The sequence below is a fragment of the Colletotrichum scovillei genome, assembly GCF_011075155.1.
Source record: "Colletotrichum scovillei strain TJNH1 chromosome Unknown Contig00001, whole genome shotgun sequence".
Taxonomy (NCBI): Eukaryota; Fungi; Ascomycota; class Sordariomycetes; order Glomerellales; family Glomerellaceae; genus Colletotrichum; species Colletotrichum scovillei.
This window is the reverse complement of record NW_023336259.1, coordinates 2,600,954-2,624,643: the sequence shown is the minus strand read 5'-3', so window position 1 is coordinate 2,624,643 and position 23,690 is coordinate 2,600,954. Positions and strand designations below refer to the sequence as shown.

General features: G+C 53.9%; 7 protein-coding genes across 7 annotated transcripts; 3 read left to right on the top strand and 4 right to left on the bottom strand.

Moving 5' to 3' along the window:
* Positions 1-4,442: 4,442 nt before the first annotated feature.
* Positions 4,443-6,371, bottom strand: HER10_EVM0003347 (delta-aminolevulinic acid dehydratase). The gene is made up of 2 exons (XM_035473027.1): positions 5,811-6,371; positions 4,443-5,743 (listed from the first exon to the last, which is right to left on the bottom strand). The coding sequence occupies exons 1-2, from the start codon at positions 6,051-6,053 to the stop codon at positions 4,835-4,837; spliced, it is 1,152 nt and encodes a 383-aa protein (XP_035338167.1). The 5' UTR covers positions 6,054-6,371; the 3' UTR covers positions 4,443-4,834.
* Positions 6,372-8,596: 2,225 nt separating this feature from the next.
* Positions 8,597-10,624, top strand: HER10_EVM0002500 (uncharacterized protein; the record flags this gene model as incomplete). The annotated part of the gene is made up of 2 exons (XM_035472207.1): positions 8,597-8,684; positions 8,736-10,624. The coding sequence occupies 2 exons, from the start codon at positions 8,597-8,599 to the stop codon at positions 10,622-10,624; spliced, it is 1,977 nt and encodes a 658-aa protein (XP_035338093.1).
* Positions 10,625-11,598: 974 nt separating this feature from the next.
* On the bottom strand, positions 11,599-12,938 carry HER10_EVM0001669 (uncharacterized protein). The gene has a single exon (XM_035471409.1). It carries the CDS (start codon positions 12,065-12,067, stop codon positions 11,723-11,725), a length of 345 nt encoding a protein of 114 aa, XP_035338007.1. The 5' UTR covers positions 12,068-12,938; the 3' UTR covers positions 11,599-11,722.
* A 971-nt stretch (positions 12,939-13,909) lies between these two features.
* On the bottom strand, positions 13,910-15,604 carry HER10_EVM0012901 (uncharacterized protein). Its single transcript, XM_035482280.1, has 2 exons — positions 14,865-15,604; positions 13,910-14,763 (listed from the first exon to the last, which is right to left on the bottom strand). The coding sequence occupies exons 1-2, from the start codon at positions 15,367-15,369 to the stop codon at positions 14,423-14,425; spliced, it is 846 nt and encodes a 281-aa protein (XP_035339054.1). The 5' UTR covers positions 15,370-15,604; the 3' UTR covers positions 13,910-14,422.
* Positions 15,605-15,868: 264 nt separating this feature from the next.
* On the top strand, positions 15,869-17,977 carry HER10_EVM0010387 (amidohydrolase). The gene is made up of 3 exons (XM_035479847.1): positions 15,869-16,605; positions 16,658-17,126; positions 17,180-17,977. Exons 1-3 carry the CDS (start codon positions 16,147-16,149, stop codon positions 17,962-17,964), a joined length of 1,713 nt encoding a protein of 570 aa, XP_035338835.1. The 5' UTR covers positions 15,869-16,146; the 3' UTR covers positions 17,965-17,977.
* Positions 17,978-18,618: 641 nt separating this feature from the next.
* HER10_EVM0013396 (uncharacterized protein) lies at positions 18,619-20,270 on the top strand (the record flags this gene model as incomplete). The annotated part of the gene is made up of 2 exons (XM_035482757.1): positions 18,619-20,085; positions 20,160-20,270. The coding sequence occupies 2 exons, from the start codon at positions 18,619-18,621 to the stop codon at positions 20,268-20,270; spliced, it is 1,578 nt and encodes a 525-aa protein (XP_035339105.1).
* On the bottom strand, positions 20,255-22,326 carry HER10_EVM0007776 (methyltransferase). Its single transcript, XM_035477321.1, has 9 exons — positions 22,131-22,326; positions 22,040-22,074; positions 21,816-21,966; positions 21,595-21,724; positions 21,490-21,527; positions 21,391-21,428; positions 21,200-21,337; positions 20,679-21,104; positions 20,255-20,555 (listed from the first exon to the last, which is right to left on the bottom strand). Exons 1-9 carry the CDS (start codon positions 22,260-22,262, stop codon positions 20,522-20,524), a joined length of 1,122 nt encoding a protein of 373 aa, XP_035338590.1. The 5' UTR covers positions 22,263-22,326; the 3' UTR covers positions 20,255-20,521.
* Positions 22,327-23,690: the final 1,364 nt, after the last annotated feature.

Here is a 23,690-nt window from a genome sequence, read left to right as displayed (position 1 = left end):
TGGGCTTAAGCAGGATCTTTGGGGGGAAAGGGGATCCAAGACCTGGGATACCTCCGCGACGTAGCAAAGGCGTGGGCCCTTGGGAAGAGGGAATGTGGAGAATGGGTACAGGAACAGCAGAGGGAAAGAAAGAGATTGGTAACCGTGAAAGAATGAGAGTAAACAGGGCCAAAACGGAAAAGAAAAGGGTCCGGCTGGGCTGAGATGGGAACGACACGTTGGAAAGCTCAGCGCATAAACGATTCGAGGTTCCCGGTCTGGCAATAAGAGGAGCAGGACGGGTTGGTATCCGTAGGATGTGCCAATGTGGGGTTGATGCCAGGCGGCTGTGACCTCAGAAGTTGAGAAAGACGTGACTTTCGAGGCGAGCAGAGTTGGGAGAGAGCGTCAGTGGTGTGGGTAGATGGGGGCCTGTTTCAGGGTTGTGCAAGAGTGGGAAAAGGTTCAAGTGTGGCAGCTATGACGGGTTTGGGAAGGGATGCACCATGGGAAAAGACCAGGCAGGTGCAGAGTGCAGTGTGCAGAGTACAAAGGATCCGTAAATAGGTAGAGAAGGTGCATTCAAAAGCCTCGTGTTATCTCTGTTCCTCTCTGGTCTTGTGTTTATTGGTGTCCATAACGGAAGGTTACGTTTATCTTGTGTTTTTGTGTTTGGTGTTTTTGCCTTGGACGGCCTTGGACGGCAAGAGAGACGAAAGAAAAGGTGGAAGGTGAGACAAGGAACTCTTTCCTTTCTTGATGTTGAGTTTAGAGGGCCCTTGGAACCATCGAGGAAGGGACGAGGGAATGGGAAGGAAGGCACCTGCCCACTTTCAGTCTGTTCGTTCCTGTCTTGTCTTGTCTGACACGGGAAAGGCAAGAATGACGGGACTAAGGAACTGTAATTTTGGTTTGATGGATGGGAAGGCAGCTGAAAGGCAGCACATAGTCACAAGAGAACACCACCACCGCGGGCAAGAGAGGAAAAAAAGTCAGAGGCTCGTGGGTTCGAACCAAACGAAGGATGTGGAAAGGACCCAGCCGAGGCGCAGATGTCAAGCAAGTCAGGAGCGCCGCTGACTGTGCACCAACAACCTCAGACTTTTTCTGCTTCTCTGATGATCGGATTTCCTCTCGACGCGGTGCGTGGAGTGTGTGAGAGTGTGGTAGGTGAGCAGACTCGAATGATGAGCACGGCCGCCGAACGGTCCAATGAGCTACATGCAAAAGAAGGGATGAAACGATGGAAGTAAGCCGCTCGTGTGACAAAGTACGAAGAATGACCGAGGCGAAGTTGGCTGATAGAGAGAACAGAGTACCGAGTATGAGTACCGAGTATGTGTGTCTAAACTAAGGTACCCAACGATGAGACGGAGAGTAAAATTGAGAAGGGGGTGGGAGGGAATCGGGGAGAAACAAATTAGCCTCTATTCCAATCCAATTCAGATCGATACGACGACGAGGCTAGAAACGGCAGGTACAACGTTCTTTTTGCAACGGGTACCTAGGTTTGGGAGCATTTGGTAGCGTTGCCTTCCCATGTGCCAGTCTGCGGATAGATGGCTTGGAAACTTGCAAGTAAAGTTATCGCTCTCAGGAAACATTGGGTCCAGTCGCGGAGACTGGGGCAACTTGGGGCGGGAGATAGAAACGGGGCCGCGTGGTTTCACACTTATATGAAATATCGAAGCACGTCCAAAGAAAGTGGGATAGACTCCAAGAGATGGGCGGGCGGCCGGTAGACCAAAATAAGCAAGGACTGCTCAGAAGAATAAAGGGGAAACAAAACGGTAAACGATGAGCCTATGAGCCCCGGAAAATCATTTGAATGAAGCGAGACGAAGCAAGACAATGCTGGGAAAGCAGCATCGGCAGATCTAATCTGTTTGTTGACTTTGTTACGTGCACCTGGCCACTTACTAGGGATGCATACACAAAAACCAGCCAAACAATTTGGGTGAGAAAAACCAAAGTAAAAATAAAATCACGAAGAAAAAAACTTACTAGAATCCAAGACACAGTCGGTATCTGTCCAACAAAGAATAACCTGGTGGATTGATGCTGGAATGGTGCGTAACATGACTGGATATTGCACACTCGTCCCAGTGTCTGAGATACGCAAGCCACGCAGGGTACGTAAAGGGCCTACGGAGTCAATCAATCAATATTGGATCCAGTCCTCCTCTCAAAGTTGTCGATGTCGTCGGCTCTTCTCCAATGGATCCAACCCAACCTTGGAATGATCCAATAGAAGTCTCCAGCCCCCCCGATTCCCCTTTCATGGGGACATGGAGAGAGGGATGGGATATCCTCTTTTTCCTCCAACAAGTGGAACCCCCAGTCCGCCGCGGTGCGCCGCCCATCATCTCCCGCCCCTCCTTCCTCCCTCCCTTCTTGAGTCTTTCCGCCGGGCGCATCACACCTAGGCACCTCTCTGCAGAATATTCTCAACGGGGTGGAACGAATGACGGTTCAACGGCTCGTCTGGGCAGACGCCGAACTGACCGGACCGGGGGATGAGCATTGGCAAGGGTCTCAGGATCCATGGGGAAAAAGGGTATCACTGGGACTCAAAACCTCGAGGGCGGCTCAAAAGGGGAAGATCACAAGATGGAAACGTTCGTAGGGTTACTCTCTGTTCCCGCCGAGAGAATGCCATGGCCGCCCATCAAGCCAAAAGACGGCACCTCAGGACCGATATCAGGTCTCGGCGCATGACTTATCAGGAATCAGAAGCTTCCCGGTACCACTTTTTTCGCAAAGAGCTGTCGTAAGCGGACTGGAGCACTTGTGCTGGGGAATATCGAGGAATGCCACATATTGGTCGAAAGAGGGCGATTCGATGGGCTCCAACAAATGGAGGTGGTCCAGTTTTTCGGTACTTTGTGCGTCCGTCGGGGGGGTAATGGCCATGGACACTATGGATGGATGGCGGTGGTCTCAAGGTGTTGCAAACTTGCAGTAATTTCAAGGTTGAGATCGGCGCTTGGATCCACGCTACCGCGCTCGGGAAACCGGGGGGCACAAGGCTCGAGTGTTCGAGACGCTGCGACGGTCCAGGTGTGCGGCGGCGGCGGCGCGGACGGCATGGCACGGCATGCACACTTGCAGGTCTGGAAGTTGGAGTCGCGGGCCAGGCACCGCACTTTGCCAATTCGCCTAAGGTGGCTAAGGTATCAGTGTGGCACGGTCATGTAGGTACCCGTCTCTTCCAATGAATCTCCAGCTTCCCATCTTCCAACCTCGGCGCACCTCATGTCGTTGGACTGGACAAGATACACGTCGAGACTCTAGAGAGACAGCGGCGCGCCCAGCGCGTGCAGACTACAGTACTTACCTTACGTAAGGCACCTAAAGTCTGCATCTCCTCAAGATTCCAGTGGGAATGCAAGTACTCTTGGTCTTCTCCTCCCCCCGTCAGGGGTACAGCTTGTTTCCCGGCAGTCAACCCCTTGGCTTTGTTCCAGATTGGCAATCCGTCACGCAGAATGCATGGCAGGCACCGCACCGCCCGTCCGTCCCGCCGTGCCTGCCACACTTGCCACAGGTATTGCCATGTGTTGTTGGGAGTTCGCCTCAACCGCTATCTGGGATTTGCGTACGGAGTACTGGACTACTGATACAGACGGAAGTAATTTGACATGTATGATGTCTAGGACAAGTGCTCCGTCTCCCATCTCCGATCCATTCCAACAGTCATTTGCCAATTCATTTCCCACCCAGTCGCGTAGACGGTTAGGATACCCAATTCGACCGGTCCTCTTCCTTTAGGAGTATAGGTTCAGTGAGTTTACTCAACTCCAGTTCCTCGGCCTCCTCTATCAGCAATGTGTCAGTCAGCCACGCCTACAGAAGACAGCACAGCATTATACAGCACACCCATACCCGTAACAGCGAGCCGCCGGGTTTCGCAACCGAGAAGGGGAGAAACCCCAGGCCTCTGTTTTAGGATCCCGTCTCTCTCTCTCTCGGCTCCCCTTAGCCTCTAGGTAGTACTGCGTAGCATGTCCCCAATTAAAATCAAGAACAGACTGACGATCAGCATCCGAAAGCCGAGTCAGACCACCATCCACCAATTCAACTTTCGGCTCACTGGCTTTCAATAGACAATGCCCCCCCAGTGACCCCCCAAGAAACCCAGGGGCCAAGGGCACAGACGGCCCTGGATCGACGTTGCTCTCGGTTGTGAGACTCCTTCTAATTCTCAAATCCACTGTCCAGACTGGCACGATCCAGTAACCAGTCCCATCCCCCGGAACAAAATACTTCTGTGCGGCGCGCCTTGCTGACCGACTACGCTTAATTTTGCTCCGTAGCCCGGATACCTCGCTGAGGCTCGCTCTCGTGAGTCTCATCTCGTCTCGTCTCGTTTCCCCATGTGATGGAATGGTAGTACATACACATCAACGTAGCATTGCAGACACGGGACGCGATATCTAAATTTGTACAACAAGAGAGTTAATCCGTGTTTCTTGAACCATGTCGATACTTAGTAATAATACATCTTGCGTGTGGTGATTATTGAGTTTGGCATACAGAGAACCACCCGCCTGACACAAACACGTCGAGTCTGTAGTTAGCCGCAGCTCGAACGTCGTCTCGTCGCATCGTCCCGTTATACCCGCCGTCTCATTAGCTTTTTAGGTATCCTCTACGTCTGACACTGAACCAAAAAGGGAGTGTATCTTGTACAAATATGCGAAACCAACGCCTGCCGGAACCCGTGACATCCCAGCCTATACCACCGAATCCATCATGCCGCTTTCTCCTACGTCATGAAAACAATCGCAAAAATAGTCACAGACGCCCAGAACACCTTGCCTTTATATCATCAAGCTATACCGTCCGTCATCTTTCAGGTGGAGAGCCAGTCGAGGAACTCGGGAGTGAAGTAGCTGATGACAATGGTCGCACCAGCTCTCAGGATACCCTCGGTCGACTCGAAAGCCATCGCCTTCAAGTCGAAAACGCCAGACTTGGCCGCCGCATGGATCATGGCGAATTCGCCACTGACCTGGTACGCGGCGACAGGCATGTCCTTGCCGAGCTCCTTTGCGTCGCTGATAATGTCGAGATACTGGCTGGCGGGCTTAACCATGATGATGTCGGCACCCTCACCAATATCACGGACAATTGCGCGGCGGGCCAAGCCACGGCCGCCCGGAGGCAGCTGGTAGCACTTGCGGTCGCCGAATGACGGGGCAGAGCCTGCGGCGTCACGGAACGGACCGTACAAGCAACCCGAGAACTTGGCCGAGTATGACATAAGCACTGTCTTGTGAGCGATGCCCTCCTCGATCAACTTCAGCTTGATGGCACGGATTCGGCCGTCGTTCATGTCCGAGGGAGCAACGCAGTGTGCGCCGGCGACCGCGTAAGCAATGGCAACGTCGGAAATGCGGTCAACGGACAGCTGGTTGTTCAAGCTGCCGTCGTCACGCAGAATACCGCAGTGGCCGTGGGAAGTGTACTCGCACAGGCAGACATCGGCGCAGATGAAGAGCTGAGGGAAACGCTGGCGGATAGCGCGAATGCTTCTGATAACGGGTCCCTCTGGGTCGTCGGCGGCGGTGCCAAGAGCGTCCTTGGTCCCCGGGCGCACGGGCACGCCGAAGAGCATCACGGAGCGCAGACCCTTGCGCACAAGCACCTCCAGCCAGGCCATTGTTTTGTTGATGCCTCGGCGGTATTGGCCGGGCAAAGAGGGGATCAGGATCTCCTCGTCGTCTTGGTCGGAAATGAAGAGGGGGTAGATGAGCATGGACTAAAGAGGGTTCAAATCAGCAATGATTCACGGATGGCTGTATTATGCCTCGAGTCGCAGAACTCACCTTGGTCAACTGTCTCTCGGCTTGCCAAGAGCGGGCAAGGGGGTGGAAGTAGCCGCCGTGCAGCTGGCTGGAAATATCGCCAGAGATGCTGACGCTCGTCGCCGCTGTGCTGGCGTAGGACATGGCGCGGGAAACTTGCGACCGGCCATCATCAATGGTAGAGACTGATTGAGGACCGCGGGGTCGGCGCGGAACGCCGGACTCCCTCATGGTAAGATCCTGAACGAGGCTGGAGAAAGACATGTTGAATTTACGGCGTCGTCGGATTGCAATGCAGCTACGAGTATTGGATGAGGGGTTGAGTCGATGTGAGGAAGTGGCGAACAGTTATTAAAGTGCGAACAAGCAAAGGGGTCGCGGGAGTCGCAGTAGGAGATCCGTAGTGGTTGAGGACTTTTCTTTCGTCCGACGGGTGTCGTCAGGAGTTCGATTCGGCGGGAGGGATCAACGACGACGAGAACGACGTTATTTGGAAAGGGATCACTCGGAAGGTTTGGGGCTGAAGATGGGAGAAATACGACGGTTGAGGTGGCACAGGAGGGAAGTCAAAAGGGTTCGCTGCGCCAGAAAGTTGACGGGATTTGAAACGGACCAGCTTTCCCTTCCCGCTTTGGCAGGCACGGCTGGGACTCGGCAGGAGACGGAGTTGAGCGTGGAACCTTCCTGCCAAGCCGTTCTGGAAATGGGCCAATCAAATTGCGCATTGGACATGCTGACAGACCAATCACGGTCCAATCTTTTCCAATTGGCCCTCTCCGGTGGCGGCGTCTCCGCTTCAAACGGGACCCTCCTCTCGCATTTTCCGATGTCCGCGTGCGTTCCAACGGCGAAACCGAGCATGTCGTGCCCGTAAGCCGGTCAGCAACTTTCTCTTGCATCCATGAGGACTGACTAAGATGATCGAGATGGTCAGAAACCTCGGCTGGCGAGTTATTTGCCTTCCATGTTTGTTTGCTTGCAGCGATCTGTACCTACTGTTATTCCGAACCGCTGTCTCCTTTCCGAGACATGCTCTGTTAGAAATTTCCCTCCCCTGGCCCGCTGCCCATGTAACGGCAAAAGGCGAAGGGCTGGGCACAAACCTCTTATCGAGGGATCCATATCCCAACACCGAGATGCTTCGAGCATCTCCGCAGGTGGCTACGGCTGGCTGCAGGCCGGCTTCTCCTCCGGTGCCCCTCCTAAGCTTCCGTCCCCGTAGTTCGCCCCATCTAGAACGTTCACCGGTCAAAACGGCTGCCCGCAGGCCCCGTCGCCGGCCACGGTGCACTCCGGTGATGGTCGGACGAAGCCGGATTCAATGTTCATCTTTGGACTATCTCTTTGCCTGCCACATGTGACTGTTTTGGATGATTGTTTTACTTTTGAATAGCCATACAAAATTTTCCTATCAAATTTCTACGGGTTAATGGGATAGGCAATATAGCATATGCTTCATGGTTACCCCCTTTTCTGCTAGAGTATGTTGAGTCAGCACTTGCGAAATTCAAGCTGGATGTTTATTGTCTCTTTGCCAGAATGTGAACAACTCTCCTAGAAACACATCAAATGTCCCAGTGAAGTTGTGCTCCATCTGCCCAAGCCATGTTACGCCCCATCGTCTTATGGTTCTGCTTGATCCCATGGCCTCGCTCTTCCTGATGCGAAACGCCATCTCCGTGTCTCCAGACAGAGTTATCGATACCCTGATATGTGTGTAACCTCGGGCCGAGAATGCTAGATAATGACTCTGCGCAGTCCCGGTTTCCTGCTTTTCTTCAGCGCAATAACCAGCCATGGCGTTCTCATGTCTTGAGGTAAGTCTCCGCCACAGCCACAACCCATGATGTTTACCAACATGACACACAATCGAGATCTCCCAAAGGTTTGTTTGAGATTGCTTCGAGGCTGTTCGAGTATCTTTGCTGTTTCCCTAGACGACATGCTGCAACCCCTTTCGAATGAGGACTTTGTTGGGCCTCACCCCGCAACCCAAGACTGAAAGATGACAACTCCGGATGGTGCAAGTCAGAGGCTTTCAGGGGCACTCAGGTTCACACCCAGACAAAGCCACTGAGCCTATCCTCCGTGAGCTCTTTCAAATTGCGGCTTGGACTCGCTCTTCATGCCGTAGACCTACTTATCGTCCCCTGAGGTTTCCAGTGCAAGTCACTAGTCACCCGGGGACCACGCTCGAGTCTCCGCTCTTATCCCCCTGTGGAATAACCAAACGCCGAACGAAACATAGGGCTTATCTCGGAGGCTCGAAACAGGAAGCCACGACAGTGGGCTTGGTGTTGAGAGGAGGAACGTCCGAACCTTCCCACGGAAAAACCTGTTCAGTTGGAAGGGCGGTTTCGGTTCGCTCGCCTCTTTTTTTCCTTTTCCGCACCTCACCATCGTGTCCCCCACGTTCGCTTTCCACGATTCCTCAAATTCCTCAGAAGCAATCGCAACAATCAACTCGGTCGCCTGTTGCTGGCTTTAGCAACAGTCGATCTCAGGAAAAGAACTTCAATCCCGTTGCAAGGTATGTCAGATCCAGACGAGGCGTTGTCCAAAGGCCGCTCTCTGATTGCCATCAGTGCCATCTGAAGCGCTTCAAATTCGTCAGCTTTGGTTCGTCAGCATCGAGCACTTGGGAAGAAACCTTTCAGGTTGGCTAATCACTCACTGTCTAGCTTCGCAGCATCAAGAACCTCAGCAACATTCGCTTCATTTTTTTTGTCGTTGATTTTCTCTCTTCCGCTAGGACTTTCGACGTCCTGTCCACTCCTTTCTCCCCATCGAAAGATGCCTCATGTACGATGAAAAAATCCGTGAGCACCCTCGCCAATCTGGCGCCGCGTCGTCGTGGTAAGGGCAACAAGAAGAAAGAGAAAAAGGAAACTCAAGGTAAGTGACAGGTCTCTCGTCTCGTTCGGTACCAGCTGACACTTGCAACAGCTCCCGTCACTCCTTCGCTGCCTGAGAATCGAAGCGGTCCCGCCCATCCCTTCAGTTACCCTGATCCAGGCGGCAACACCGACCAAAATGTTGACCGCTTGGCCAACGACTTGCTGGAGAGCACCATCTATCATCATCCCAACGGTTTGAGCAGTCATCCATCTGTTCTTCTTTGTGGAACTGAGCCGATGGCTATCGCACCTATGATCTCTCCTGATGTGCAACCCACAGCGCCCTCGACGTACCGAATTGTTAATCTTCCATCGGAGGACTTTTCCGTTCATTGCCAGTCTGACACCCAAGTTGCGGGGATTGACGAGGTTGCTCCGGCTATCCCTGCAAAGTCCTCGCTACGTCAATGTGGGAAGCAGGAGAAGAGTGTCGATGGCTTCGTCGACCCCGAGAATCGTCCTTCAATGCTTAACTTCCCGCATTCCAAGACCACGATGCTTGACCCCGGCAACAGACATCCTCTGTGCCTGCCTCCCTCTACCACGGTTCCACTCTCATACGGCGGATGCAATGACGGGGAGGATTTCTCACGGACTGCTGTCGCCGAGGCTCTTGCCGCCCGGGCTGCCGCCGAACAGGCTGCTCGCATCCAGACAATCAGCGGCCAGGCTTCCGTCGAAGAGGATCTTGACACCGAGGACGTTCCCGTCCGGATTCTTGGTCCAGAGAATGGTCCTAGATCAGGCCTGATCGACCCCGCCTTCGTCGATATCAAGACCGGTGCAATGCTGGCTGCGACTCAAACCCTGAAGCCCCCTGGTTCGGAGAAACCCAGACTTCCTCCATCAAAGACTTCCTTGTTTCGTCGTCACAAGGTTGTCTCCAAGGTTCGCCACGTGTTCGAATCCATCCTGCCTAAGCCTGCAACGCCAGAATCGAAGATCAGGGGCAAGATCTCAGCGCCCATTGGGTTGACCACGTGCGATCTGCCCAACCCTGCGGCGTACTATCACCTCGAGGAAGTCGAAGTCGAAGAGACGTCGATCGTCAGCTCTATCGAGCTTCGTCTCAATGAGGGCAACAACCTGTACAGTCACAAGGTTCAGAGCATCGTCGGAGATCGCATCGTTCGTAAGGCCGTGGCTGATGATGAAAGCTCGGTTGGCGGCAGCGATTCACCAGAAGATCCCTTCTCGGAAGAGTGCGAAGTCGCAAATCGTCCTCCCACTCCTTTCGAGCATCGCCTCAAGAGTAGCCTTGACTCCACTGGTGTCCCTCCGGTTCCTCCTTTGAACCCTTTCGATACTGAGAAGGACTTCGATGCCGACCTCGAAGGAATCTTGTCTGAGAAGCCCGTCTGTGCTTCAACCCCGCGTCGACCCGACCGGAAGGCAGGCTCTGGAGAAAGCCCCTCTAAGCGGTATGCAAAGGCTGACGACCGTCATCTTGCGTCCATCAACGACACTGAGGGAAGCCCTAGTGCTTCCAGCCCTACTCCGAAAAAGTTGAGGCTGTCGGGCGGCTGGAGACTCTTCCGCGATCAGCCTGAGCCCAGCACCAAGAAACACCCGTCGCCCAGCAAGCAGGATCTCGAAGTCCTCGAAGATCGACTCCGCGACATGGTCATCGAGAAAATGGAGCAGGAGCCTGAACAGCGGCCAGAACTGGAGGCCAAGTGGAAAGGCGTCCTCGCACCAGCTGCTCTGGGCCCCAAGGATGCGAATGCTGCGTTGACGTCGAGTGAGGGTAAGCAGCCTGTCGCAAAGCCGACTGTCGTTATCGGCGAGGCTAGCGCAGTCTCGCTGCGTCGCTACAATCGCGAAGAGTTCACCCGTATCACGACGGCTGGATCCCGAATCCCTCGTCCTTCTCCTCGGTACACCTCCTACACTCGACCTCCGAACTTCGATGCGCTCGATATTGACGAGTTGCAGTAGGATGTGACCGTCTATGCTCCGAGACGTCGTCGTTTCTAGGGCTCGGTCGCGAGATTTTGATGAGTCTAAAAAAATTGGATCATCTTTGGCGGCACCACTGGGTGTCTATTCTACCGGTTCTTTGCCTGCGGTGATTCTGGGCAGTTCGCCCGAGGACCATCAAAAGAAAAGCTCTGGTATCGTTGCTGCCTTCTACAAGCTTCTACAGCTGGCTTCAACAATTTTGAGACAGCCCGCCCGCGTTCTTTTCTGGAATTTGGAAGCGCCAATTCGGCAAACCTGTTGAGTATTTCCGCGGCCAAACATTGAGATGGAACAACCAAGTCGCCTACATTCTTTGACTGGTCCGCCCCAAATTTGTGTAAGTTGTTGCTATCTTGTAACATTCATCAGCTAATGTCTTGCAGAAGAATACATCCAATTTCGACTTGGACTGCTTTTCGGATCCGGCTGCACTTTTTTCCCCTATTTCATGAGACTCAAAGAAATCATCAGGTCTCCATTACTCAAAAGCACCGTTGAGCAACCCTAATACAAGTCCTACTGCCTTCTTTACTAGGCCTAGGCAACCGGTTGCTGTGCGAATTCGAGTAACAACAATTCGTGGACCGCTTTTTCTACGCGACAGGACACCAGAACAACTCTTCTCTTTCAGACTGTGCCAGTTTGCGACCCTACCCAACCCTGGGAGAATCTGCATAAACTGTACACCAGTAAACAGCAATAAGATTTTCCCCATTTGCCCAATTGCATACAAATGCCACCATGGAGGACGGATGTCACGGTGGGAGGATGCTGAAAGGTGTAATCAGTGGCTAAGGGGAAGGAAGCTCAGATAGGTAATCACACTTCAAATCGTTTCAAGGTAACTAAACGATGTGTCACAGTCTTCACAAAATCAAGTGTGTAGAGTGATTTGCTTTACTTTGTTTATTTCATATCGTGACACAGACATGGTATCTATAAACCAAATCGCTCTCAACAGTACTAATACAGTAGGTATCCAAAATCCATCATAATCCATACACATAAGAGACTCGCTTGCTGGTATCTATCGGTTGATAGGGGGGTATCTTTTATACGCCACTGCGCACACGCTTAGTAGCGGTGGGCGCGGTGCGAGCCGCGACCGTCAGTGCCGTGCATGCGGCGGGTGCCAGCGGCCTTTTGGCCGGGGCGACGGGTCAAGGTGCCCTTGAGCTTGAGCATGGCACCGGAGATCTTGTCGCCCATGGAGGGCTTGCGGCGCTGGTGGTGGACGGGCGCCGTGTGGGTGACGGGGCCGCGGCGGCGGGAGAAGAGGCCGCCGCCTCCGCGCTTGGTGGTGCGGGTTGTCTTGGTGGTGGTGTGGTGGTGGGTTGTGTGGGCGGGCGCGCGGCGGCGGGAGAAGATGCTGCGGCGGGGGGCGGTGGTGGTTGTGTGGCGGGTGGTTCTGAGAGGCATGATTGCGGTTTTTGGGAGCGAAGAGTTTGTTTAAGTGGTTTGGGTTGTTTGGATGATGGGGTAGACTTGAAGTCTTTTGTTGTTTGTTTTGATTGAGTTGGGTTGGGTTGTTTTGTAGCTTGATGCTGATGATGAGAGAAAGGAAAGTCGATGTAGGTGGGTTTGAAGGGTGGTTTATATGTTTTCTCGGTGGTTCTTTTCAGGGCTGTAGTTTTGGAGGGCGATCAGCTATGTCTGTTCCAAGTCAGATGGCGTATGTTGGTAAGGTTGTGTGATTTGGGCATGTCATCATCGCGGGGTGGGAGGTTCGTGAACAGAACAGGGGTGGTTGGTTTGGGTTGGGTCTCGCGGGATCAGGGACCGCGGGAGAGGGGATGATGTCAGGGTCCAGGGGATCTACGTTTGTATGTGTGTGAGGTCTCTAGTCCGAGTTCTCAATGTCTCTACAATATTACATACTGCACCAAAGGCAACCAGGCTAGGTATCTCTCTTTTCGTATGAATAGTATGGGTGTGTGGCATCCTTTGGTGGGATCGATGCGCAAAGGGTCCGAAACCTGCGTCCTTGGTTCCACACTTTGGACCCTATTTTCGTTTCGTGACCCTCCCTCTGACGACAAAAGGAAGATGGGCAAATGGGCATCCGCAAGGATGGGGATAGAGAAGTGGGAGGGTGTCGTCGGACCCTGATTGTGGGAAAGGGGTGACGTCCCTTGCAGTTCATTCCGTCGGGGAGGAGGGGACTGGACATGGGGTACATTCAGACATTGTTACGTAGGAGGAGCCAGGCAGGCTGTATCCGTACATGGGCAATGGGAAATAGCCAAGGCTGGCCAGAACAGCAACCTCGGGGGAGACCTCAAAGTGATTTTGCTCTCCATTTGTTGTCGTAGCTGCGAGGTGAGGTCAAGGTGAGCGTCCAGCCCCAAGCCCATCAGCCCAAAAATCAAGTTTTGGAGGGTCCTGTGGCTGGTGACGTCGAGTTGCGGTCGAGGGAAGGAAGCCCATTGGGTCCAGCCTCATACCCCTGTCTCTTGCCTGAGCGACGCGCGCTTGCGCCAGAGGTACTAGGATTGTGGATTCCGCCAATTAGAGTTGTGGCTGACCCGGTCAATCAGGGTACCTTGTCAAGGTATGATGTCATGCGTAACGGTTGGTTCCAGGTAGGTGTGGCTTGTCACACCTTTACGGACGGGTCTGGACCCAAATGGTTCTCTTCAGTTTCTTGTTTTCTCCCCCAATTGATGATCAAAACGTAGATAGACTGGGTGACTGGGACGGTCTGACCTTCCCTCTTTGTGTGTACCACACTGGCTGATCTCAAAGATTAGTGTGTTGTTGGACGCATCGGTTGTTGGTGTGAGAAAAGTCGCAACGGGGGAGGGAGTGATAGGCATGGGGGATTTGCGGTCGCTGACGACGGTTTGACTGGGTACCTCTTGGACTTTTCAATCATTCGACGTCAGTTTTTGCGGGTTCGAGACCTCTCTGGCCTCTTGTTTGGCCACGGATTCGACTCCCCCGAGCGAGGTCAAGAGAATCCTCTCGGGTCTGGACTGAGATGGAACGGAACATCACTGAGGGGAAATGACATCGCTGGTGATCTTGGAACGGTGATTCCCTTGATGGTGCAATCTGTCCGGTCGTCAGACGTACGGCTCCTTATCGCTCGTGTGCCGGATCCTCTGGCCAAGGAAGATGAAGATGGTGGTGAAGCAGAGAGCAAATGCTCGAAGCGCGGAAAGCGATGCTGTCAAGGCGCCCACGGTGCCATCCTCCCCAAGCCTTGTCCAGGTCGTCTTGCCGCTTAGCGTGTACAGAGATTTGTTGCCATGCTTCCCGGGAAATCTTATCCTCATCAACGCCCCTGTGCTTCTGTCTACAACGTCTACAGCTAAGGCTAAGTAGTATATGGCTTGGCAGAGTTGGCTCTTTCCACCACAGCGAGGACCGCATTGAGTGCGGTGAAAAAGAGCGACTCCATGCCGAGCCTTCCTCGTTCGTATGGGATTGTTCTTTAGGCTATTCTCCTGATATGGCCATCGGTGGAGGTAAGATGTGGGCTGGCGGATTGCTGCGGTATGTTTCCGCCAGTTTGAGACACCCTTTACGCCCTTCACACTTCCATTTACAATGATGAAAGGGGTTGGTTCAGTGGAACTTCTGCTTACTGCCCTGCGTGGGGGAGAAGGAACCAGCGCGGCGGTATTACTTTCCTTACGTCGAGGACATCACCATCGAGGTGACCGCGCCACTGAACCTTCTCAGAGATTGATTGTATTCATGGTGCCTTGAGAAACCCTTGAACAGCACATGGTTGCCATAGGCTCCAACCATCAATACAGTCCAAGACGTCTAGTCTCCGCGCCCTGAAAGGTTATCCTTGATCCTAGCCAAATCGTCGCTCGAAAACCCCAGAGCCCCAACGACGTACCCCTCCCAGCCGCCGTGCGCTTCCTGCAGCGCTGCGACAAACGCATCCCAGCACGACGTCCGTAGGCTGCACAGGTTGTAGAAGCCTCGGTGCTGTTCGAAAGCGAGACTACCGCCGCCGGCACGGGCCTGCTGGAGGAGCCGCTCCCTCGCTGGCTCGGTGCCGATGCGCGAGAGCATGTAGTCGAAGCGGACGTCTTCGGGCGCGGTGCCCGCGAGAGATTGTAGGAGACCTGCCATCACGCCTGTGCGGTCTCTTCCGGCTACAAGGGGAGTTCCCTATTAGTTGAGCTTGGCTGGCGACCACGCGCCGCAACGGTATTCGGCCTTCTTTCCATTAGAATGTCCAGGAAGGTATACATACCGGTACAGTGAAAGAGAAAAGATTCCTCGGGCTTGTCACGAACGTGCTCCAATATGGCTCGGTAGATGGGCTGGTATAAGTCAAGGACCTTGAGATACTCCTTCCGAAGTCCAACTTCGCCCCCGGCCTCGACAAAATCATTCAGGTCAGGCGGGGTGTGAGTGCCCGCGCTTTCCAGCCATGTGTTTGCAACCCCTGCGACCTCTGGATCGGGATGCTTCCCACGTTCCGCAGAGCTACGAACGTCAAAAACCCGCTTCACGTTGGCGGCCAGCCAATCGAGCGCCTCTGGGTTCTGGTTGGCGACTTCGAGCATGCCGCAGCGGTAGACGAGACCTTGACGGACGCCGGAGCCGGGCACGGCGCCGAGGTCGCGGATGTTGATGAGCTCGGGGACGGGGAGGAAGGGCGGCGTGCTCAAAGCCTGCTGTAAGAGTTCAGAGGGGATGGGGTCGTGGACGTCCCTCTCCGTGAGAGCTTCTAGCTGGTCTCGGTTCATAGGCATTTTGGCGACAAGCAACGTTTAAATGTCGGAGAAGGAATCAAAATACTGGCGGTATCGAGTTTGGGTATCTCGAAGGAGGAGGAGACTATTTTTGAGGCGAATGACTGTTGTTGGCGGTGAGGCAGATGGGAGCCTGGGGCAGGCAATTTCTGCGCCCTTCAATCATTGAACGTAGGTTGTTGGAGTAGACATTTTGGAGTTGTAAGCAGCCCTGTGTAAGACGCGGACAAATGCAGCCCGTCCCCGTTGAAACAAGCTTCTTGAAGCTTTCTAGCGACAGGAGCTAGTGGTCATTCCACGAGACCGTCATGTGGCGCCAAGCCCCGAGTATTGAGGTCTAAAATTATTGAAATTACCGTTTGCGGACTCAACACATAATGACAACGCCTCAACGTTCTGTGTGGCGGCAGTTTGCAGCAACGGGGATCTTGTAAGGGGCATATCAAGCCGTTTACCCGCAGATGCACTTGAATTCTTGTGGCCAGATTTCTCCCTACAATAGTGGTGCATAAATGGCATGTCTTTTGCCATGAAAAATGTTGGACATTTCAAGGACACCAGGTGATGAAGTTGAGGATGTTGGTTTAAAGAAGTATCCCTGAAACTCCCATCCCTGCTCCCACATATCCAGATAAGATAACATCTCCTTATCAAAGATGGCGATAAGAATATCGACCTTCCACACCGAATTTCAGGACGTCGTCTTCCAACAAAGCAAGCCGTTTGACTCAAATTGAGACACTAATTACCTCGATGAGTGGCTAGCATTCCAGCATCATGTCCTCGAATCCAGTTTTGAGGTGGGGACTGGGCCTTTCAGCCGCCGCGGCCGTGGTTGCAATCGCCGTCGTGCGCCTCCAGCAGCCCCTCTTGGGCGACATCGATGACACCCAAACGTACTGCTACCAAGGCGTCCGTACACACGACGAGGACCAGCCGTCGGCCCAATGCTTCACTGTGGCCGACGGCAAGTTCACCCGTGTGTTCCCATGGGATGATGCAAGCTTGACCACCACGGCTGGCTTCGTCATTCCTGGTCTGTGGGATGGCCACGGTCACCTGAGTCAGTATGGCGAGTTTCTCTACTCGGCCGATCTATTCGGAGCCTCTTCTTTGGACGATGTTCGGGGTCGCTTGAGGGACTACGTCGATAGCCATCCCGATGCCGGCACCAAGAATGAATGGATTCGGGGAATTGGCTGGGATCAGTCAGCATACGGCAGGATGCCGACGGCTGTAAGTTTGCTTCGCCCCTCTGCGTTCAGTGATGTTCCTAATGCCCGATAAGAAAGACATTGAGGAAGACGAGCTTCTGAAGGGCAAGTACTTCATGCTTGACCGGATAGATGTCCACTGTTCATGGGTTTCACAAGCTGTGCTGGATCTGTTGCCCTCAGATCTCCCAGATGTGCCTGGCGGTGAGATCGTCCGCGAGCCAGGCATGGGCGTCTTTTGTGACAACGCCATGGATTTGATCTACAACTTGTGGCCGAAGCCTGGACCCGAGAAGAAGCGGGCGTTTATTGCCGCCGCTATGACCAAGTTGAATGAGGTCGGTCTGGTCGGTGTGCACGACGCCGGTGTCTTTCCGGAAGAGCTCGACCTGTACGCTGATATGGCAGGCACGGACGATTGGACTGTCCGCGTATATGCCATGTTGGAATGTGCTCAGCGTAATACCTTCTGTCCCGAGGACGCTGCTCGGGTGTTCCGTGAGGATGACTCGTTCAGCATCAAGTCCGTCAAGCTTTTTGCAGGTATGTTTTGTGAAATGTCTGACAGAAGGTCCACCGAGGCTAACATTTCCCAGACGGCGCTCTCGGAAGTTGGGGGAGTGCCATGATCGAACCCTACAGTGATCGTCCCGATACCGCCGGCTCTCTTCTTGTCAACGGGTCGACCTTGAAGCAGCTTGGAAGGTCCTGGGCATCCGTCGGATACCAGGTCAACATCCACGCCATCGGTGACCTGGCAAACCGCTACGCCGTCGACGCCCTCGAGGCCGGCCTGCGAGATGTATGCCCAGATGAGAACCTCGCAGGTTGCCAGGCTCGACGACGATTCCGCATCGAGCATTCGCAAATCATCCACGAGGATGACCAGAAGAGGATCCATGACATTGGTATTATACCATCCATCCAACCGACGCATGCGACATCCGATATGAAGTACGCCGAACTACGACTTGGGGCAGAGCGCACCAAAAGAGAAGCGTACCGGATGCGGTCACTCCTGGACGTCCACCCGATCCTAGGCAGCGACTTCCCCGTCGAGCCGCCCAACCCCTTCCAGGGTATCTATGCTGCCGTCGCCCGCAAGAGCCCCCATACGGGTTACGGCGTCAACGGAAGTGAAGATGGCTGGCATACCGAGGAGGCTCTAAGTCTCGACGAGGCGCTGCTAGGGTTCACCAAGGGCCCGGCCTACGGTGCCTTCATGGAAGGACGAGCCGGCCTCATCAAGGAGGGCGCGCTGGCCGATTGGGTCGTGCTGGACCAGCCTCTGGAGGACTTTGACCTTGACGAGCTGCGGGAGCTTAAAGTCAAGGAGACCTGGGTGGGCGGCAAACAAGTCTACGCGCGGGACTATGAGTGACGGGCTACCAAGGTTCACGATGAATGATTTTTAAAGAGTTCTCTCGGATTTATTCCATACTTACTCTGACATACTCAAGACCGCTTTTGATAGGGGATTTGTCTACGCCAACGAGTTTTTATGCCCAAGAGATATGATTCCATCAACACAACTGAGACCGACCTGTGCTGTTTTATTGAATTCGCTCTAAGCGGATGGATGGTTTTGACTAGCCTACTCGAAAGAGAGAAACGTAGCCAGAGGCATTCGTGACGAAGTTTTCTAGGTAAGTACCCATCTTACACCACATCCATCTCACGCTCGAGTATGGACAACGAGGCGCATGTATGACTTGACAATATCATACACACTCATATTGTTTTCCGTGGTTCTTCTTAAATCTATTTTTCACCGGAGATTCTGAGAAAAGCTTCTTCACGGCGGAAATGGCAATTCTGGTATGCCTCTGATCTTTGCTTCTGTTATTGACTCGTCAAAGCAGGACTATCGACGATCTTCAAACATCAGTATCTAAGAGATACATCAGATAACCCTCATCATCCGCAACGAAATCACCCAAGACGGTACCGAGAAACGGCCACGATGCCGTCAATAATGTCAAGCAACAGCGCGACAGCCGCCCAAGCTTGGAACATATACATACTTGTATTCCTGATGCTCATGGTCTTCTCAATGACCCTTGGCGCCTCGATGGTGCAGGTTTCCGTCCAAGCATATCTACGAGAATCTGTTTGCCGACAACTCTACGGCTTGCCCCAGAAAGTCCCTCTCGACCACGTTCGATGTCACACCGACGCCGTTAACAAGGAATTCCAGTGGACCGAGGTCGTCATCCTGGTCTGCCAGTCCGCCGGCGGCCTCCTGTCCGCCTATACCATGGGCAAATGGGCCGACGTCAAGGGCCGGCGCGGGGCTTTTGTCTTGAGTGCCTGCCTCTGGGGCCTCTTCTCCGGCATCCTCATCACAACTATTCAGACTTCATCACGCGGCGTCCTCTTTTTCCTCTTCTTCGTCATCGGCGCTGGGAAGACATCCGCCGAGGTCGCCATCTTGGCCATGACGAGCGACACCACAAACGACCGGCAGCGCTCGAAACACTTTGGCCTCGTGGTGTCTTCCGCCCTTGCCGGGCTTGTGGTCTCGAACGTCATCCACAGATATGCTCCCCCCCTGGCCCTCGAATATTCGGCTCTGATCGGCTGCGTCGCCTTCTGCGTCGGCACCTGCTTCATCGTGGCGGTTCCAGAGCCCCTACGCACGCAGCTCGAGGACTTTGGAGGCGAGCCTCCCCCGGAGATCCTCCCAGTCAACCAGGACACCAGGCCGCTGCACCGCGTCCTCTCCGCCCTGAACACTTTCCGCGCCATGCTCCTCCTTACCACCCTCGGCCTCGTCCTCGCGTTGGCGAGGACGGCGCCTCCTTCCCTCGACGTCTACTTCGTCGCCCGGTATAGCACGATCACCCACTCACCCTCCACAACGACCTCTCGCGGCGACGTCGTGAGCTACTGGGCACCGCTCATCGCCATCGTCCTCATCACCTGCCTCCTTCTCCCCTCCATCTACGGCTGCTGCTCCTCATACCGCCGACGTGTCCCGGGCGACCGCATCGCGCTGCGGGACTACCGCCACCTCCTCCTCTCGTCGGGCCTAGTCGTCCTCACCAGCGCCGCCGCCCTGTACAGACACTACCTCTTCTTTCTCGTCGGCACCCTCTCCGCCGCGGCCCTCGCGGCGACCATCCCGGGCCAGTGCTGCTCCCTGATGTTGTACGGACTCGGCGTGGCGGTGCGCTCAAAGTACGCCGGCCGGCTGTTTGGCCTCGCGGCGACGGCAGAGTGCGCGGCGACGCTGGTGCTCGGCCCGGCGATCGGTCTCGTCACGCGGGACTCGCGCTGGGGCGGCGTCGCGGCGGCGGTGGTCTTCTCCGCTTCGGTTGTCGTCTTTGGGGCCGTATGGCGTGCCCAGGCGGTTTGTCAGGCTCCGACGTACGAGAGGCCCGGCGCCGGGGGCGGTGGCGTAGAGGCTGGGATCGAGCTTTTGGATGTGGGAGGGCTTGCGGCGCCTCCTCCGACGTATGCGGCTCACCAGGAAGACCGCCCTGCTCCAATGCCGATACCGGTACCGATAATACGTTAGGTTCTGTCAAGGTGTATGTGGAGGTCGTTTAAATTGTTGCTCTACAACCATCTAAGAATATATGGGTTAGGGGCCTTTGGGAAAAGTGTGATAAGATGAAGCGAAATCTGATGCCGCTAGACAATGGCCATCGCCTTGAAGCGTACAACACCATTGATTCAGCTTAGCACAAGGCTAGGAGGCATTAGGATGATTCTCATTGAATAATTCCCTGCGGACTCAGGTCTCAAGTTTGTTAATTTAGTTTTCGTCTATGCCTGTATCGAATTTTGATGGTGGCTTCCTGTCTTGACTGGCAACGTGGGTATCAAATATAAAATAACACAGACAGACGGAATATCTGACGGCGAAAAGAATCGACAACAGGAACCCCTTATTTCGAAAATTTCAATGCTCGCTCCTGACCCAGATCTTCGGATCATGCGAATGGTTTTTGCCCATATACAACGTCACTGTAAACACGCAAGTCAGCATTCGGCTCCGAGCCATCTGACATTTGCCTCCCACTTCAAGAGAGGGAGAGAAGGGGAGCGATAAGCTAGAAAAAGGCCAGGAAGGAAACCCCCCAAACTCACTAATCAACCATGGCATGAAAAGCAGGCGGCCAAGCCCTCAACTCGTTCCTCACATGCGCAATCTCCACCTGGACAGCCGCCCTCGAGCGCCCGAGCACCTCGGTAAACATCTTCACCGAGAACCCTTCCAGACCGTCCACCGTCAGCCGCAAGTTCATCATGCCCAGATCGCGATAGTGCTGATCTCGCGCCCAGGGCGTCAGCGGCGCCTTGAACTTGAGCGCCGTGACGTTGGCGAAGCCCGCGGCCCGGACGCGGCGCTCGTGCGTGGGGCCCGGCGTCGGGTCGCGCCCCGTGGCGCGGATGGCGCCGAGGAAGGCCTGGTTCCATTGGTAGGTTGCGTGGTCCTTCGTGTAGCTGCCGTCCTCGGAGTAGAACTCCGGGTTCATGTCCTGGAACTCCACCCAGCCGCCTGGGTTTAGGTGGCTGCGTTTGCGTCTTAGCGGATGTGAGAGTTGCAAGTGCTCCAAGTTATTGTGTCTCGGGGGGGAAGGGGTAGGGGGGGTCAAAAGAGATCTTACTCGTAGATGTTTTGAACCAGCTTGGGCCAATCTGTGATTGAGGCCGTCATGTAGCGGCACATGATGAAGTCGTACTTATTTTCTGTGACCCAGGGGCTCTCAACGTCGTCAATCTCAAAACTGACGTTGGCAGGAGTCCTTTTTCTCCTGTCAGCTCAATTCCGGGAGGAACCAGTACGAAGAAGACTTACCATTCGGGTTGAATGGCGCTCAAGTCATTCCCAAAAACCTACCAGAAATGTCAGCATACAACGAGACGGCGTAGTGGAGGACTCCGCGAATTAGCCCACCTCGGCATTCTCGAAAATATCGCCCATTTCCACGGCCCCTTCAAAGTCATCCCAGTCAGCGCTCGTTTAGTATCACCCGGATTCTGGAAGAGTGTGCTAGCATACAGATCCCAGTTCCTGTTCCAATGTCAAGAATCGCACGGATCTTGTCCTTGTCTAGAGGGGCGTGGAAGAGCCTGCTCCCTATTGCCTTGACAATCATGGCATGAGCATAATCGAGTCTGTCCATTTCATACTTGGACAAACTCCATTAGCATGTATCCTCACACGAGATGAACTGGAAAAACCGGCAAATCACCTCGTCGTTTGGGAATTTATAAGCTTACCCCCCCAACATGTCGGCTCTGTAGAATAAGAATGAAAACAGCAGCGGCAAAGTTTTTGAACATACTGCCGGGGCGATAGGCGTGGTACCGACGACCATATTCTATGGGATAATCGACGACGCTTGACGTTATCGAGGTGGTGTACTTTGCACTGGAATGGAGCAGGACGTGGTTAGCAATCGGGGCAGTTCGTCAATACCGCCTTACAAGGCCTTGCCTCGTACATGCGCTCTTCCATCGTCAATCCATCGCTATACGCCTATGACACGGTCAGCAACGCACTTCTTTTCTACCGGTCTGGAGCAATTGACAAACATTGGGATCATCTTCAGGCTCAAGAGGCGCGTTTGAGTTGTGCAATTGAGTCTCATGCACGTTTGAGGGACCCTCCAACAGCGGGTCTCTGAAAGAATAACCCATTTCTGCTTGTGAGTCTTGCCAGTCCATCGGAAGGGGAAACCTAAATTAGAAAATCATAGAATACAATTATGAGGCACGAGTTGCAACCGCCCAGACTGTTGGAAATTTTGGGGGGAGAGAGACGAACTTAAAGAGGGCGGGTTTGGCTGGCATCTGGGCCCCCTCCCCTCTTCCAGTACCTAGTCTGGCGACATGGGTTTGATTTGAAGCGCTGCGGTCCAGGGCTGAACCAACAGAGCGGCGCATAACCAACACGAACACAAACCAACGGAGCGCGCTCCATAGTTGGAACCTCGATCCGCGTTTTTTGCTCACGACAAGGGGGTGTGTGTGCCCCCCTTCCCTTCCGTTTAGATGGGAAGGCCGGTGATGCCCATCCTGGCGCTAAAACGGTGATGGCAGATTGAGTTGTCAACCCCGGTTCCCGGGGTTTCTTGCTGTACTTCGGCCATTCACTTGAGGAGTCCCGTGGCGCCCATCACGACCGAGACCTCATGGCGGCATTGGCCTGTTGCATGCACGGTTGAGTTGAGTTGCCAATAGTCAGTCCATGACCATGTGATATGAATATCTTACAACATGGCTGCCGCTCGGCCCTCTAGACTCATAAGAGAGGGAAAGAATCTTGCTGCATGAACAATTACATCCTATTGAGCGCAATCCAGATGTCTGCAAGTAATAGCCATCTGGCATCAGCTGCTTCGGATGTTCGTTGGAAGTCTCGACATGGCTTTAGCGAGAAGCGCAAGTCCCAGATGAGCGTCCAGCTCGACAATCAAACTCTAGAGAGCAATTACTTCCTCACTTCACCGTGTTTACTTAGTTGCCCACCTATCTCAATGCCTTGAAGCAAACCATCGGCCCATCGGAAATGGTGTTCTCCCGAGGCCTCAGCACATGGACGCTGTTCATAGAAACTCGGCCTCTATCGACAGATTCTGTCCTGCCGGTATGCATCTTTTCATAGCTCGGTGGGAGATGATACATCGACCACCTGAAAAACCTTGGCTCTCAACGAGCGACGATGACACGCGGTCCTGCTCACTGCTCTCATTCTAGGAAGCAAAACTCTTCATAGAGGCCAATGATACGCCGTCAACAAGACCAGTCTGTGCAGCGTAGACCCTACGAGTAGTCCCCTCCTCGACCCGACAATCAAGCAACACTCAAAGGATCCTCCAGCTCACCAAATAGACACACCTACCAAGTTTACAGCAACCCAATAATCATCGCCAAAGAAGCAGCTACCAAGGTTCTCTCTCCTCGGCATCGTGTAGCTCTTATGTCCCATCTCTGCCTCCTTCCCTCCCATCTTCGGGAACAGAAAGAAGCTCAACTGCCCAACCGCATCTCACACCATACCTTACCTTATTAAATCCACACAAAGATCCTCTCAGCTATAAAATAAGACCCAGCTGCTCTGAACAGTTTTCACTTCACATGGTGCTCGGCGAA

What these genes read in the sequence shown, in the direction of transcription:
- HER10_EVM0003347 (XM_035473027.1), bottom strand. Translation starts at nt 6,053, where the DNA reads ATGTCTTTCTCCAGCCTCGTTCAGGATCTTACCATGAGGGAGTCCGGC. An exon ending in CCGAGAGACAGTTGACCAAG is followed by an intron (nt 5,744 to 5,810) that starts GTGAGTTCTGCG and finishes AACCCTCTTTAG; the next exon opens with TCCATGCTCATCTACCCCCT.
- HER10_EVM0001669 (XM_035471409.1), bottom strand. Translation starts at nt 12,067, where the DNA reads ATGCCTCTCAGAACCACCCGCCACACAACCACCACCGCCCCCCGCCGC.
- HER10_EVM0012901 (XM_035482280.1), bottom strand. Translation starts at nt 15,369, where the DNA reads ATGCCTATGAACCGAGACCAGCTAGAAGCTCTCACGGAGAGGGACGTC. An exon ending in TTTTCTCTTTCACTGTACCG is followed by an intron (nt 14,764 to 14,864) that starts GTATGTATACCT and finishes CTCCCCTTGTAG; the next exon opens with CCGGAAGAGACCGCACAGGC.
- HER10_EVM0010387 (XM_035479847.1), top strand. Translation starts at nt 16,147, where the DNA reads ATGTCCTCGAATCCAGTTTTGAGGTGGGGACTGGGCCTTTCAGCCGCC. An exon ending in ACGGCAGGATGCCGACGGCT is followed by an intron (nt 16,606 to 16,657) that starts GTAAGTTTGCTT and finishes ATGCCCGATAAG; the next exon opens with AAAGACATTGAGGAAGACGA. An exon ending in GTCCGTCAAGCTTTTTGCAG is followed by an intron (nt 17,127 to 17,179) that starts GTATGTTTTGTG and finishes AACATTTCCCAG; the next exon opens with ACGGCGCTCTCGGAAGTTGG.
- HER10_EVM0007776 (XM_035477321.1), bottom strand. Translation starts at nt 22,262, where the DNA reads ATGGACTGGCAAGACTCACAAGCAGAAATGGGTTATTCTTTCAGAGAC. An exon ending in TTGACGATGGAAGAGCGCAT is followed by an intron (nt 21,967 to 22,039) that starts GTACGAGGCAAG and finishes GCTCCATTCCAG; the next exon opens with TGCAAAGTACACCACCTCGA. An exon ending in CTGGTTCAAAACATCTACGA is followed by an intron (nt 21,105 to 21,199) that starts GTAAGATCTCTT and finishes ACGCAAACGCAG; the next exon opens with CCACCTAAACCCAGGCGGCT.